At 44.7% G+C, this 17,299-nt stretch overlaps 1 protein-coding gene across 1 annotated transcript in view; it reads right to left on the bottom strand.

Annotated features, from left to right (window-relative positions):
• Positions 1-17,299, bottom strand: part of C4H3orf20 (chromosome 4 C3orf20 homolog) — a 113,137-nt gene that overhangs the window by 45,612 nt on the left and 50,226 nt on the right. The window contains exon 13 of the mRNA XM_054976399.1: positions 2,126-2,268. Within this exon, the coding sequence (XP_054832374.1) occupies positions 2,126-2,268 (143 nt within the window). The remainder of the gene's footprint in view (positions 1-2,125; positions 2,269-17,299) is intronic.

Here is a 17,299-nt window from a genome sequence, read left to right as displayed (position 1 = left end):
AATTAGAAGGACCAAAACAGACCAGCGGCAGCGGGGGACCACCTTGGTTTTAGGCCCCTGCGCTGAGAAGGAGCTATGCCCTGTTAAGGCCCTCAGGGAATATGTCATGCTTCGTGGGGATGCCCAAGGGGTCTTATTCCACCACGAAGATCAAGCCCCTTTGACTAAATATCAATTTTGGGCTGTGACTGAGAGGGCTCTTAAGAAGATGGGCTTGTCAGGGGTCAAATTCGGAACCCACTCCTTCCAGATTGGGGCGGCCTCCACAGCAGCTGCTTTGGCATACCCTCAGCAGGCGATCCAGAGAGTGGGCAGGTGGCGGTCAAGGGCGTTTCGGTCCTATATCCGGCCCCTGCATCAGTTTTAAATGGCGGACTAATTGCTCTTTCCTCAGGTGCCGTGTCGGGCCATGCGAGGAAGAGGATATTGATTTGTGGCCCCAGCATGGTGTTCTGGGCAGCTTACCAGGCCAGGAGAACGCCCCATGGATCCCAGCTTGGTTTGAGCGCTGTGGCCACAGTGGAGTGGCAGGGCCGACGGGGCCTCAGATGGCCCGGCCTGCTGCCCCTCTTGTTCCAGGACCGAAAGGGTCCTCCACCGCACATTGTAGTCATTCACCTGGGTGGGAATGACCTTGTTTGATGCAGGGCAAAGCCCTGTCGTTGCAGGTAGCTGAGGACCTGAAATTTATAAGCAGCCGATGGCCGGGCGTGCTTATAATGTGGTCAGAGACGCTACAGAGACGGGTTTGGCGGGAAGCCTTAGATCCCAGGGCGATAGAGAGGGCCCGACGTAAGGCTAACCACACCGTTAAGAGGTCTTTGGGGCAAGGCTTGGGCATTTACCTGCCACACCCCAAGATTAGGGCCGAATTTGCCCACCTCTACAGAGGAGATGGCGTACATATGTCGCCGGAGGGCAATGAATTATTCATAGACGACCTGCGGCAAGGGCTCTGGTTGGCTTTAGGCCACCTGTGGGGTGCGAGGGTCTAAGCCGAGGCTTGGCCCTTGCGTTGGCAGGAGATTTTGGGAATAGGGTGCGGGATGGTGAGCTCCCAGTGGCGTTTCCCCAAGTGTGGGGAACAGGGTCTGCCATTTATTGCGGTATGCTTGTTGACGGCTACCGTACCACTGGCAGAATCCTGCGGGGATCCCCAAACACAAGGCCTTCCCTCATGCCGTACGGCTACGGCATTAAGTGCTTGCTGGGGGGATCCATTGCCTGGCTGGCCGGGTGGCAGCCATTCATGGAATGGCCTATACCCGGGGCGATGGGGCTCGCCCAGGCAGGTCAAGGCGGAGGTCCAGGTGTTGACCCCAGGGCTTGACCTGTACCACTTAGTTGGCCCTTGCCTTGTTAAGTTATGGTCTTGTTAATAAACGGCCCTTTAATCCAAGCCTGTGTCTGCCTCTTCATTCCGGTTGGGGTTGCAAAACTCAAATTCTGTCATTTTAGCAGGGGAGCTAAGACATCACAGTACAAGCTCACTCCTTCCTCTGTCAAATCTGTGCAAAAGAAACTTCAAAATAGCTTTTTCTTATAGTCTGTATTGCAAAGTAGCAGATATTTCATTCTCCAGAATGAAAATGCAAGAGTAACTGACTGTTCTGTTGAAATCAGTGTTAAGATATTTATCAAATCCAGACCTTCTAAAATACTAGTAGGATTTGAACATGTCTGATGCATTAGCTGTAATTGGAAATATTCTATAACCGTAAACTGATAAAAAGGAAAAGAAATTAAAGATGGTGTTAGCTTCTAGCAATGAGTGTTTGTTTAATTAAAGTATAATTTATCTCAGACTTACAAGGACTTTTAATAGACTCAAAATGCAACTACACTGAGTTTTTCATAATATGCAGGGGGGGGGTTGTAAATGTAATCAATTGGCTGATTAGAAGCCAGATTAAATTTTCAGTCAGTTGACAACCCTGATCTTTAGGGTCCTGAAACACTATCATGAAGAATGCTATTCAGCCTTGTTTTTTCAAAAAACATTTCTCTCATTTCCTTGTTGATAACTTAGAACCGCTAACAATAAGCATCCCATTCCCTTCGTAAGAGCTCCCTCTGTCCTGCTCCCCTTTCTCCTCCTTCCCTTCCCCTGCACTTCCTGGTTTACCTAAATTTGAAACTCTGAGGCAGGAAGTGGCCCATCTTGCAGTCAAGGCGAGCTTGGTTGATCTGCTTCAGAAAGTCCTTCTTGTTGTAGCTGTATCCGTTGAAAACACAGCCCCCAAAGAGTGGCTTCCCTTCAGAGTACATCTGTTGACAAACAGGCAGGAAGGAGGAGTACAAAAATGTTTTGCAGTTAAAAAAAAAAGTAAGTCTGAGAGCTTGAGCCAAGCAGTTTCCTTTTCCTGTTTTGCACAGGACTCTTAAATGTTTTCACCAAAACCTGAGGGACTGTGACAGTTACACACACATTCTCTTCCCACACATCATTGAACACTACCAGTGCTGAATATCATGCCATTCCCTACAGGGAAGCAGAAAGGGCACAGGTCCTACAGCCAGCCATTAGAAGCTGTCTTACACCAAATCAGGCCACGAGGAATGGCTACTGCGACTGGCAGCAGCTCCCCAATGTTTCAAGCAAAGAAAGATCTTTTCCACCACCACAACCCCAGATCAACCTGAGATGCTAAGGAGTGAAGCTGACATGCAGGGTGTTTTCCAACACTGAGCAACAGCCCCAAATTCTGGACACTTTACACTGCTCCTGTCTGAGAGGCAATGCTCAAATATTTCCAAGCTTATCTGCAACACTACGAGGACTGGATTCTGTGAACAGCCAGAGGCATTCCTGCCTTTCCCTTCTCCTAGCTTCCCCATGAATGCCAAAAGGTGGTGCCAGGGGTTTGGTGTACGTGCTGCATGGACAAAAAGCCATGTAATGTGGGTGGTTGCAGTGAATGGGGAAAATGTGTGAATCCAGCTATCTTTGCCTCTTATGCCTGTGAGGCCTCAGGGAGATGTGAAGTCAGAAGAAGAGAGAAGATGTTGGAAGAGCCAACCAGAGGTGAAGGCAGTCAAGGCAGAAACAGGGCAAAGGGTGGGGTGAGACAAGCAGTCATACAGACCAGTGCGGGGAGGAAGCAAGTGGAGACGCAGCTAGGAAAACAAAGTGGGGCCTAGAGGGAGCAAAGTGTGGGGGTGGAGGGTGTAGGGAGGGTATGAGAACAGAGTCAATGGGGTGGGGGGAAACTGTATGGACGGCCACGGGGTTTAAGTGCGGTTTCTGTGCAAAAAACCCCCAAACAGCTCATTACAAAGCTGAAGCTCTACAACTTTCTCATCACTGACAGTCTTCTCGCTTAAGGGCTGTGATGATGTAGAGCATCAGCAGCTCCCTCTAGTGGGCTATTGATGCAAAAATTATTCGGAGCTGATTAAGCTTGGCATAGCATATGAAACCAACCCTTCTACGATTCATAGGGGATGAGAGAGATTTTTAAAAATTAGTGTCTCATTTTAAGAAAGTCTAGTGTTTTTTCAAGTATAAAAACACCTTGTCACAGGCAGAAATGAACACTTTGGTAAGTGTTTACTACCCCTTTATAAATGCTGAGCAAGGGTCCCTGCTGTATATCTTTACTAATGTGTCCTTATGAAGGACCACTCTTGCGTTCTCCATAATGGAAGCCTAAAGTTGGTGACCTTGCTCAATTTCTGCACCCCAACGCTGAAATCTGAAAAGAAGAGCAAGATTTGGGTCCAATAGCACCGAAATCATTATATTAATTATTTTTTATTTGATTTGCTGGATTTATAGCCTGCCCGCCCTGCAAGTGGACTCAGGGCAGATCACAACATCATAAAACCCCTGTTTAAAATACAGTAAATAACAGTTAAAATCATAAAACAATAGACTCAACAGATTTCATTGGACAGTGGAGCTCTTCTTTTGCAAACCGATGCAGCTACCCATCTGAAACTTATTCTGGAAGAGTATAGTGTTTTCATCAGGGTATACTTTCAGGGAACAGACATGTTTTGCATAGTTACTAACATGCTTTATTCGTCCTCCTCCTGATTTGATATAGGAGTGTTTTTAAGAGGGTTATTTCTATAATTTTCACTTTACAGTATTGGGAGGGCATTCTTAATTGCTCTGGGTGCCCTGCAGAAGAGAGAAATATGGAGTATAAATTTTTGGTGGAGAAAATTAAGTACCATTCTTAAGAGACACAACATCAGCCTAAGGATGAACACTTGCTTGGGAGAAAGCTTTGTTGAATACAATGGGTATTTCTAAGTAAGACTGGGCAACAAGAGATGTTCTAATCACGAGAGACAGACAGACAGACAGACAGAGGTGCCATCAAGTCACAGACAAACTAAGCCTGTAGGGTTTTCAAGGCAAGGAAAGAACAGAGTTGGTTTGCCATTGCCTGTCTCTGCCTAGTGACTCTGGACTTCCTCAATGGTCTCCCATTCAAGTACTAATAGGCTGACCCTGCTTAGCAGCTGAGATCTGACAAGACTGGGCTAGCCTGGACCATCCAGAGTACTTGTTGTGTAATGCATTTGCAGTGTATTTCATTGGCCTAGCCCATTAGTCTATGTGTGGATCAAACATTCATTGGGTAAAATCAATAGGAGAGGGCTTTAGATCTTACAAAATCAACCTTTATTGCTAATGGGCTTTGTTTTCCAGCTAACTTGGTTCTGTTTCTGCTACTTGAAATTCTGGCATTGGAGTTTTGTTTATAAAGCAGACAACTCCTTGCAGCTTTGACCACACTGAAGTCCTTATGTATAGTCTTTCCTGATTTATTAATCCCCTGAATGTAGGTCATCAGTAAGGCAGCCTCATATACACCTGGGCTTGCCCTGTTCTGTCTACAGAAGAGGAATGGCCCCTGTGCATTCATTAATTTACTCTCTGTGTTATAGCTAACATTGGAGCCCCATGAATACACTGATGACTGCCAAATGTTTCACTTAACAAATACCTTTCCTGTTCTTTTGAGTCCTAGGTACAGATTTAAGTGCATAACCCATCTCAAAATGGTGAGAATTTTCCAGTTAATGTTAATCACAAGGCAATCTTTTCAAAGCTACCTTCTCGAGCACATGATGGTTCTGTTTTCACCCATGGCACAGAATAGTGAGATGCCATCTAAGCATTCTGTACGTTAGTCTTCACATGAAGACATGCTTGCAAGAGTACAAGAACCTCTTTAGATGTTTGGAGCAATGAAAAAAGGTTTTCAGACAATAGCCATAGATGCCCTCAAGGAAAATGTTCACCACATGGTTCTATAACAACAACAACTATGCTTATAGACTGCTCTTCTAGACAGATTGTTGCCCACTCAGAGCAGTGAACAAAGCGCTATTATCCCTACAGTACAGCCACTCTTCTCAGCCCTGGGAAGCAGGGGTGAGAAGAGTGGCTTACCCAGGCCTTTTTTTCTGGGAAAAGAGGTGGTGGAACTTAGTGGGTTGCCCTCGGAGAAAATGGTCACATGGCTGGTGGCCCCGCCCCCTGATCTCCAGACAGAGGGGAGTTTAGATTGCCCTCTGCGCCGCCAAGCAGAGGGCAATCTAAACCATTTTCAAGAGGTTCCAGAACTCCGTTCCACCGCGTTCCTGCTGAAAAAAAGCCCTGGGCTTACCCAAAGCTGTCTCCCAAGCTCATGGCAATAGTGCTGACTCGCTTCCCAACCACTTACTGACTATGCTACAGTAACTCTCGCATGTTAATGGCTTGTTTTTAATGATTTTAATTACTTGCTTTATTTTTATATTGTTAATTTATTGTGTTTTATGATTTTATGGTATTGTTTTTACTTTTAAGCCACCCTGAGCAGGACATTTCTTAAATAAATAATAAATATGTGGTGTACATCCACTATATTCATCTTTGTGATGTGAAGATTGTTTGCACTTGTCTTATACAATGCTATGGATGCAATTCTATATATATTTACTTGGAAACATTTTCCATTTCTTTCCAAAAAAAGAGAGAGGGGATTGGCCTCTTAAGGGGCTCTTAGTTGCTGAAATGTGTGCCTTAAGAAATCCACACTTCTAGTAACCTCAGAGATACTTGAATTCAATTGAGGATACAAAGGAGTTGTCACCTCAAAGAAAGCAGCTCTAGAAATAGATTATCACGCCAGTGCTAAATGTGATATTTTGGGGGGAAAGGATTTTTTTTCTTCTTTACATTTCCATCATTTCATCACCTTAATTTTCCACACATGGAAAAATTGGGGTGTTACCCTCTTTCTGAGATTAATCAAAATCCTCAGACGACCCTCACCCTTTATCAGTCCCCCCATTCCATGACCAGCAAAGACTTTTGTCATGACCTCTGTTCCAGGACTTCTGGCAGATGCGTTTGTATACCAAGGACGTACGTTAACAATATAATGACATGTACCAGGAAGAAGGTCAACCAATAGATTCTGGCATGCTGGAGAGAATGAATAACAGTGTTGGAACCCTACAAAACTCTGAACTTGTCCACCCAATGAGACTGAAGTGTAACATCTCTGCAATGAGGGGATTTACAAGCATCTAAAATAACAGCTTTAGAACACAGAAGGGCTTTCATTAGAAACCTCTGTCTTTCTTATCTGACTAGGCGCCTCTGTCAACAAACCCAATAAAAACATTTGTCCTTATGTGCCAAAGCTCCTAAAAAAGGAGCTTTATCTTTCCAGGCATAACTAGAAGAGGTTCAGTTCCCAGCCATTCAATCAAGCAGTATATTTTCTGCAACAAGTGAGATCTGGGGCAGTGAATTACATTCTGGACAAGGCATTCTTCTGTTGTTGTCTCCATTTTCTTGTCCTTTAAAACTAAGATCATCATACTATTTTCACAACCTGGGTGGTAAAGCAGATCAAGGAGACATAGTGCTTTTTCATCTTTCTTTAGAAGGGCTATTAAAAGAGAGGTGGCAGGTGTTGCACACTGATTTAGTATGGAGAAGGAGAGCAATTCATAATCTTCAAGTGATTTAGGAATAACTGATGCAGAAAATGTTGCTCCACTGATTTATAAATAATGTAGAAATCCTGCATTAATATTTGATATCTAATCCTAATATTTGTACTTAATTTAATCCCCATGGATGTTAATTCCAGTGGTGACTGTGGGTCTATCCAGTGAATTTGGATTCCAACTGCCTTTTAGCCAGTTCACACACCCCCAATTCAAAGGTCAAGGCACAAAATGCAAGCCACAGATAATGGCCAGTGGGAGAGCAGAATAAACATATTGCTGTGTACAGTATAGACATACTCTTTTCCTCTATCTCTCAAAGGAAAAAAACAAATCAGTTGAGCTCTCCAGTACCAAGCAGCTCAATCAGAACATAGCCTTTCTTAAAAGCAAAAGATTCATGAAGCAACAGGACATCACAACAGGGTGATGGTGCAATCTTGCTCATGCTTAGCTTTTTTGTCTGCATGATCATTCCTGCATTGGGGTTATATCCTGGGAAGTGGTCAGCTGGCAAATAACTGAAGAACACAAAGTGTCATGATGAGTTAGGGTTGCCATCTCCAAGTTGAGAAATTCCTGGAGATTTGGGGGGTGAAACCTGGAGATGGTGGGGTTTGAGGAGCAAAAAGACCTCAGCATGGTATAATTCCATGGAGTCCACCCTCCAAAGTAGCCATTTTCTCCAGGTAAACTGATTTCTGTGTCCTGGAGATCAGTTGTCATTCCAGGAGCTCTCCAGCCACCACCTGGAGGCTGGCAACCCTATGATGAGTGGGAACTGCATCACTTGTTACCATTGGAGGCCATGTCTAATAGATCCTGTGAAACACAACAATTGCAATGGTCACAGATGCACTGTGAGAACTGCTCTTCCACCACCACCACCCCAAGTACAAAGTATGTTGTGAGAGTGCTTGGGAAATATGGCATCCCCCCCACTAGAGAAGCACAACCTTGAAGAAAGACATCTGGAGTCCCTCCAACATATAGGCAGCAACTATACTTTCATGATGCTAAAAGCTGGTAGCCTGGAAAAGCCTTTAGGCAAAGAAGTAATTGGAATATTTCATTATTGATCATGTCTGCTTGTTCCTTACATATGTAGCCTTCTAAATATATGTAAATTGTAAAACACATGATCCTCTACAGGACTGCATGAGGTACATCAACTACAGAGCGTGTGGCTTCTGCAGTTTCTTAAGCAATCTTTTCATTGAAGCAAATAGTGAAGACATGGGATGTAGTAAAGTCATTTACTGTCAGGGTCATGGCCCCTGCCGTAAGCCAAGTGTCATGGTCAGCCCCTGCCATGCTTCAGTCTTATTGTTGGGGTTTGTTATTCATTGACATGCTGTGTAAAATCCTGTGTGTACAAATTCCTGTTAGCTGACAATGTTTCTTCTCTGCAAGCAGGCAGAGGAACTATGTTGAACTTTTACCAAGAAAAGAACCATTGCCATAATCTTGCATTCCAGTAGTTATCTATAGCTAAATCCCTTCCCATATTCACTGTAGATAGATGAGGGGACTGGGAGGGGGGAACAGGGTTGTACTTAAATGTCTACATATGTTGGGTATTGAGAATCAGGTCTTATTCCTCAAACAAAACAAGCCCAGTTTGGCATGTTTAATCCCCAAAGTAGATGAAGGAATGGATACAATAAATCAAAAGATGGAAAAGGTGGAGATTAGACAGAGAACTTTAGAAGAAGTCATAATGAAACAAAATATAACTGGAAATAAAGAGGAAGTACTGAGGGGCATATCATTTAAGGTGACCACACCAATATTGAAAAAGGGGAAATGAAGAAATTTCCGGAAAAAAACAGACATTCCCTATAGACTGAACCCAAATTCTAAAAGGAAGATTAAATTGCCAAGAGGGGTACATATGAGATTTACAAAGAGAAGGATAAGAGAAATAACATCGAGGGAAATGAGAGAGAAATTTGCAAATACAAAAGGGAATGAGGTGAAGATATTCAAAGAGATACCTTGGAGTATGAGGCAGAAGAGAATATTACTTCCTCTCCTCATTATTGAACGACGATGCAATTACTTAAAAAGAAAAAATAGACACAATTGGAAATGAAGGTGGACCCCACACCACATGACAGATGGAAAAGGAAAGAAGTACTAGAATTAAACAAAGTAGGCTTATAGTAATAATAAAGGTAAAGGTAAGCACCAAGTCATTACTGACCCATGGGGGGATATCACATCATGACGTTTTCTTGGCAGACTTTTTGTTACGGGATGGTTTACTATTGCCTTCCCCAGTCATCTACACTTTACCCCCAGGAAACTGGGTACTCATTTTACTGATCTCGGAAGGATGGAAGGCTGAGTCTGCTACCTGAACCCAGCTTCCGCTGGGATTGAACTCAGGTTGTGAGCAGAGCTTGGACTGCAGTACTGCATCTTACCACTCTGGTTGATAGTAATGAAAGGTGATTGAATGGTAGAGATGGATGGAAATATACTGCAGAAATACGTATTAATTTGTAAAATCTGATCGATCAGAGGCTAGCTGGAACTAAAAGTAATAAATATGTGTTAACTATGTAAGGTTTGATCGACCAGGTACTGGATTAAGCTGGAATTAAAATTAACAAAATATATTGACAGAACTGGATACACTAACAGAACAAATAAAAGGGAAAAATAAAACAGACATAACTGGAAAGGAAGATGGATTCTGCTCTATAGATGGATGGAACGAAAATACAAAACAAGAACTCAAGTATGACTTAGCAGGACACAAACTGATAGAATGAGAATGAAAATGAGTATTAGAACTAAATAAAGTAGACCTACAGTAATAATAGGAGGATAGCAGTGAAAGGAGTATATAATTATGATTGTATAGAAGAGATGGACTGAAATGTATAGTATTTACATGTATCGTATGTAAAGCTTGAGTAATCTGTTATTAGTCTAAGTTGGAATAAAAACCAACAAAAATATATTTTTAAAAAAGAGAGGATCAGGTTTTATTCCTAACAAAGAGCATTTTGGGATGCTGAACTGGGGCTCATCAATAAATCTTTAACTCATGAAGTCTTGGATACTTGCAGTGAAGTTATTGAGATTCAACTGGCAGGTCCTTTCATTTACATGCCAATCCTAGGCATGTTTACTGTGGAGTAAATCCCACTGAGTTCTATAGGGCTTACCTCCAAGTATGCATGCCCATTATCTCAGCCTTACACATGTGCAAAAATGTACTTGCTTGGACATTGGGTATTTTGTGATAAGTCTTGCTATCACATCCCTGTAAGGAAATTGTCAGCCCAAAGCCAGGATTTTGGTAAAAATGGCTGAACTCAGCTCCAGAAGAACAACAATTGAACACCTGACCAAACCAAACTTCTATGCCAACAGAAAACAGAACTCAGCAAAAAAATACCAACCAAGAAAGCCCCAAAACAGGATAAAACACTCGCCCTGAAAGAACAAACAGCAAAATGAACAGTAAATATAACCAACTTCAAAAGCCAGAATCAAAGCCCCTCCTACACAAAAGCCCAACCAAAGCCCCCTCAAACACAGCAAAAAAGCAATTTTTAAAATGCAAACTAAAAAAAACTTTCCCCTTTCCCCCCACCTCTGTCCCTCCCAGACAACAGGCCAACCTCCTCCCCACAAAGAGAGAAAAAAAACAATGAGTCTATGACTTTCAAACCAGCCAGGAATCCACTCCATTCACTGGGCAGCAGGATCCAGTCGCAGGCCAGAAGAGAAAGCCAACAGCCAGCAGCAAGCAGGCAGTGCCTCTCAGTCTCCAGGCCAGAGCAAAATGGAGGATAACTGAACCAAGCCTCCTAATTTAACTCTTTGCAGCAATTTTAAAAAGGCACTCTCCTTGAGAATCCCATTGGCCAGAGAAGGAGAGCTGCTGCAAGGATTGGCCACTCACACTCCCCCCCTTCCCCTTTCTGCCTCTGACTCACTCCTCTTCCCTTCTCCCCCTCCCATCTGGTAAAAAGGTGGGAAACTGTTTCTTTGCTGTTCCTTAGTAAATTCGGTAAACTTAATAAATAAATAAACTCAGTAAACTTAAATTCGGTATTACCAAATTCATTGTAAGGAAGCCACAAAAAGGAGCAAGAAGCCTTTTGCTTTTCTTGTTTCTCCTCTCCTGTAATCACTACCTAAGATTTATTCCTTCCTGTTTGAGCTACATCAGGTGTGTTTTATTTATTTTCTTTTTCTTTTATTTAATATATAGTCTGCTCTCCCTGCAAGCAGGCTCAGAGCAGACTCATATAATAAAAACATAATAAAATGTTGGTAGTAATCATATAAAACAGCACTAAAATACTTTGCTAAAACATCTAAGGCATTCACATCGCATCCCACATCTTAAAACATCCTCAAGGTACATGGAGCAAGGTGGCTAGGGTTTACTAGATATAAGTTGGGGCGTATCTCTCCCCCCGCCCCCTCCCGTGGAGAGGGGTTGGTTGGGTGATTCGTCTGCCTCAACCACCATAAGCCTGGAAGAACATCTCCATCGTACAGGCCTGGCAAAATAACAGCTCTTGCTGAGACCGGGCCTCCACAGAGGCACCTACCACCAGGAAGGTGCCAGAACCAAAAAAGCCCTGGCCCTGGCTGAGGCAAGGTAAGCCTCCCTGGGGCCAGGGATCACCAGCAGCTGTTTGACTGAAGCAGCCCCCTGGGAATATAGAGTGAGAGATGGCCCCACAGACCATCTTTAAGCTTTGTGCTTTCACTGAACATAATTAACTAGAATGGTTAATTAGCAGCTTTAAAGATTAACCTTTTCTCCTTTATAGAAATTGCAATGACTATCTTTAGTACACAGACACTATGTGCTTGACTAAATGTTAATTATTACTGGAACATAGCAAGGAGCTTGTGAAATTTGCAAGGGCATTTGCCAGTTTCATTTAGGATTTCTTAATTTCTCATCTTGTGTTGACTTAAGGCAGCAGTTCCCATGCTTGATAACATAGCAGCAGAGACTCTATTTAAAGAGAAGAAGCAGGTATAGCTATCACTCTCAGAGCCTTCTTTATTTTTGAAGGCAATATGACAACTATATAAGCCTAGAACTATGACCATCTGCCTGCTATTTTAATACTTACAAACCTCAACAAACTGAGATTCCTACATATTAATCCAACATAACAGTTGATGGACTCAGTGCAGTCACACAAAGCCAACTTGTGGATGCATCTCCAGAGAACATAAAACAACCTCATCTTCCCTCTCCCTGCACACATACACCATGCCAGTCCATTGTGGGGAGTCAGAAACTTGTTCATGCCTCCCATTTTTCAACCGAAACCACCCTCTCTCCTTACACGGGAAATAAGAACATGAGCAGGCCTCTGGAGGGGTGGCATATACATTTTCTAAATAAAAATCAATAAGATGGAATTGATATTGGATGGACATTGTACTCCCCACTTTCGATGGAGTTTGTCTGACCCTTGCAGACATGGTTAAGAGCCTAGGGGTTATATTGGATCCAGTGCTACTACTAGAACAACAAGTTAAGGCAGCTGCAAAAAAAAATGGCTTTTACAACCTCACTCTAGTCTGGAAGAAGGCTTCTTACCTCGATGTGGCCGACCTGGCCACTTGGACCCATGCTATGGTAACATCAAGACTTGACTATTGTTTGTAATGCACTATACATAGGTCTCCCATCCAAATTAACTAGGAGACTCCAATTGGTGCGAAATGCTGTGGCATGACTGTTAGCAAAAGCGAGCAGGAGCACAAACATCACCCCCATTCTGCAGTCACTCCATTGGCTACCTATCAGCTACTGTGCCCAGGGACTGCCTTCCTCCCTATGTTCCTCCATGGCAGCTTCGCTCATCTGAACAGGGTCTCCTGCAGGTGCCACCCTGCACATGGGTGAAATCAACAGCGGCCTGTACACTGGCTTTCTCTGTGGTGTCCCCTACTCTGTGGAACAGCCTGCCTGAGGCCTGCCACTCTCCTAGCTTTCCACAAACAATGCAAAACCAAATTATTCAAAAAGGCTTTTGTATTGTAGGGAGGGGCTCTCAGATGCTTGCAAATGAGTTAAGGACCATAGATTTCACCACTATGTTGCCTTACATACTACCTGTTGTCTTAAATGTGTGCTCCTATGAGCTACTTGCGCTTCATGTGGTGTCATGACTGTGTACAGCCCTGCCATGATTGTTATGTCACTGATGCCACAGTATATTGAATGTCTAATGCTAACTTATTGTTATTGTATTCTCTCCTTAGCCATGTTCTTTCCATATTATTACTGTTATTCCTCCAGACAGGCTGGGCCCCCTGTTATCTCACAGAACTATGCCTCTCCGAGCTAGAGACAACCTTGGAGAATCCAGGCACCTGCATTTGTTATTTTGCTCAGATGCAGGGAATCTAGTATTGTGTACCCACTGTTTAGCCATAACTATAATGGGTTCTCACAGAACCAGTGGAACCCTGTGTGCCAAAACGTAACTGTTTCTGGAACACGGGAAAACTCAAGTATAACATTGACCTTTTGTTTTGAATTGTCACTTCTATCAAGCTTCGTGATGGAATTCAGACCTGAACTGTAAAATCCTGAATAAAGCCTTTTCTATTGGAACCAATGTGTGTTCACTGGAGAAGGACTGAGGGATCTACCTGCCAGGAACTGACATGTGGTCTAATGTCAGCCCTAGAATTGCTTATGTTCTGTTTTAGCATTTCTTCAACTCTGTATTGGATTCTTGCTAATGTTATGTCTTTGTAAAATTGTGTTTATGGAAATGTCTTTGATACTGAGTATACTAATCTCACACTGTGTATTCTGCCTTGAGTCTCAGTGAGAAAGGCGGACTATAAATGACATAAATAAATTTAAGTTTAAAAACGTCTCATTCTTATACAAAGCAATGTAGCTTGCCCAGCATTGCTAGATCATTTTGCAATTAAATAGGCCGACAGCTTGTTAGACCCATGTTAAACACATCCAGAGCTCATCTTTGGATGATGTGAATAAGTATACACAACTATAAAGAAGTATAGCAAAAACAAATAATAAAACAGGGTTAACATACCTGTAACTTATGTTCATCGAGTTCTTCTGTGCTGACACATGTGACTGCGCAGGCGCAGGCCAGCCGCCGGAGAATTTTCTATAGCTTCTATGGCTCTGAAGGGGCCGTTCGTCGCGCGCCTCAGCGACCGTTTCCCGCCCAAACGGTCACATGCTCCTCCAGCGACCAACGGCCCCTTCCCTCAGTTCTCCTTGCCGCCGCTTGACCAATACACTTAGCCATAACACCTTAAAAAACACCAATTCCCGTTACAGCCATCACATTGTCGTGCATTGGAATTCACAGCGGGGTAGGAGGGAGGGTTGTGTGTCAGCACAGAAGAACTTGATGAACATAAGTTACAGGTATGTTAACCCTGTTTTCATCTTCGTTCTTCTGTGCCTCCACGCATGGGAGTGTACCAAGCTTCACACAATAAGGAAGGTGGGGTGAAATCCAACACAATTTTATTAAAGAACAAGAACAACACTATAGATATACATACATACATCTATACAAACCGTGTAGTGATACATAAGTACTCAATATTTACATATATATACAGATAAATATACATATATACACTTTGTCACTCAAGGGTACCTAGCAGGTACGCCAAGAAACTTTTTCCAAGACTCCCTCAGGAAAAAAGGGAGTGTAGAACAGCCTTGGCCACCGAAACATCCTGCTCCGCATTGACATCTATGGCATAATGCCTTACAAAGGTGTCTGCAGAGGACCATGTGGCCGCTTTGCAAATGTTAGCCAGGGGCACACCCCTGAGGAGCGCTGAGGAGGATGCCTGGGACCGCGTAGAATGGGCCCTGACATGAAGTGGACAAGTCACCCCAGCTAAGGAATAGGCCTTGCTAATGGCCGTCACAATCCACCTAGACAGGGTCTGTGAAGAAGCCCTGTTACCCTTGTCCTTGGCCCCAAAGCACACAAACAGGTGAGGACTTGATCGGAAACCCTTTGTCCTATCCAGATAATAGGCTATGGCCCTCTTCAAGTCTAGGGAATGGAGGGCCCTCTCCCCCTTCGAGGAAGGGTGAGGGAAAAACACAGGCAATGCAATATCCTGCGAGAGGTGGAAAGCGGACACCACCTTAGGCAAGAAACCTAGGCAGGGACGCAGGACCACCTTGTTTGGATGAAATACCAGGAAGGGGGGGTCAGATCGCAACGCAGACAGCTCACTGACCCTCCTAGCAGAAGTCACTGCCACCAAGAATGCCACCTTGTACGATAATATGTCCAAGGGGCAGGTTGCCAGCGGTTCGAATGGAGGCAACATAAGACGCAAAAGCACCAGGGACAGCGACCATTGAGGCACCGGTGCAGACACAGGTGGGTAAAGGTTGAACATGCCCTTAAGGAACTGACGGGATTTTGGGTGAGAAAAAACTGTACCACCCTCAACTCGGGTGTGAGCTGCAGAGATAGCTGCAAGGTGGACCTTGAGAGAGGAAACCTTCAAGCCCAGGTCCCTCAGGTGGCACAAGTAATCGAATATAACCCCTAAGGGGCTGCTGGCAGGTACCACTCCTTTAGCAAGTGCCCATATTTCGAACCTGCGCCACTTGGCCGCAAAAGAGCGCCTAGTGGATGGTCTGCGAGCATTCAGGAGGACCCTCTGTACCTCCTCTGAAAAACCTATAGGGGAGGAACGATCCGCCAAGCCGTCAAGTGCAGCTTCCTGGGGTCGTGATGGACTAAGCTCCCGTTCAGGAGGAGGTCTTGCCGAGGGGGTAGACTGGCATATGTCCGTTGGGACATCCGCAGGAGCTTTGGAAACCCTGCCTTGGCCAAAAGGGGGCCACCAGGATGCAGTCCGTCCTGTCCTCCTCTATTTTGCACAGGACCCTGGGAATCAAAGGGAACGGAGGAAACATATAATGCAAGCCCTGAGTCCACGTACACTGGAAGGCATCCCCAATAGAGAGGGGGTCGCTCCCTACCCTGGAACAGAACATTTGGGCCTTGGTATTCGCCGCTGTTGCGAATACATCTATATCTGGACGACCCCACATCTGAAAGATCGGCCCAACGCACTCTACGTTCAGTTCCCACTCGTGGTCCAGCATAAGTACCCTGCTCAGGGCATCCGCCCGGGCATTGTCTGACCCTGCCACGTGTATAGCACGAAGTGTCACGCCATTCCTGATTGCCCACTGCCAAGTGAGCGTGGCTTCCCTGCAGAGCGCCATGGACACTGTGCCCCCCTGTTGATTTATGTAGTACATGGCAGTCGTGTTGTCCGTCTGTACCAACACCTGGCGATTTTTCAAGAGTGCTGTAAGGGACACAAGTGCGAAACGAATGGCTCTTAGTTCAAGCACATTAATATGGAGAGTCTTCTCCCTCTCAGACCAGACATCTTGCACACACACATCACCACAATAAGCCCCCCATCCCAACAGAGAGGCATCAGTGGTAACCGTGACGTCAGGATGCTGATAGCCAAAAGGGGTCCCTTTAAACAAATGGCCATCAGCCAGCCACCAGTCCAAGGAGGATAGGATGACCCTTGGGATAGAGAATTTGAGGGACGGAGGGTGCTGCTGAGCATCGTACCTCCGCACGAACCAATTCTGGAGAGGGCGCATATGCAGCCTAGCGAAGGGCACCACAGAGGTGGCCGCTGCCATATGACCTAATAAGCACTGGATAGTGCGCATGGACTGGAAGCGGTTCCTTTTAAACATGGACACAAGACCCCTTAGGGACCTAGCTCTCTCCGAGGGGAGCACAGCCTTACCCTCCATGGAGTCTAACAGTGCACCAATGTAGGAAACCTTGCAGTTGGGCACCAGCTTGGACTTCTCAAAGTTCACCAAGAGCCCCAGGCGTTGACAAATGCTAAGTACTAAGCCAATGTCCTGCACCAGCCTAGACTCCGATTCAGCCACGATGAGCCAGTCATCGAGGTATGGAAAGATGGTACAGCCTTCTTCCCGAAGGAATGAGACCACAGGGGCCACACATTTCGTGAACACTCGTGGGGCAGTGGATAGGCCAAAGGGAAGCACCTTATACCGGAAAACCCTTTGCCGGTAAACGAAGCTCAGGTATTTCCTGTGCTCCTCCCGTATTCCCACGTGAAAATATGCGTCCTTCAAATCAAGGACCGCAAACCAATCCCCCTGTTTCAGCAAGGCGATCACCACCGCCAATGTAACCATCTTGAATTTTGTCACCTTGAGGAAGGCATTAAGGCCCCTCAAATCTAAAATGGGACGTAAACCTCCATCCTTCTTGGGAACCAGGAAGAACCTAGAGAAGAA

Source organism: Eublepharis macularius, chromosome 4, assembly GCF_028583425.1.
Source record: "Eublepharis macularius isolate TG4126 chromosome 4, MPM_Emac_v1.0, whole genome shotgun sequence".
NCBI lineage: Eukaryota > Metazoa > Chordata > Lepidosauria > Squamata > Eublepharidae > Eublepharis > Eublepharis macularius.
This window is presented reverse-complemented; position numbering and strand designations above follow the sequence as displayed.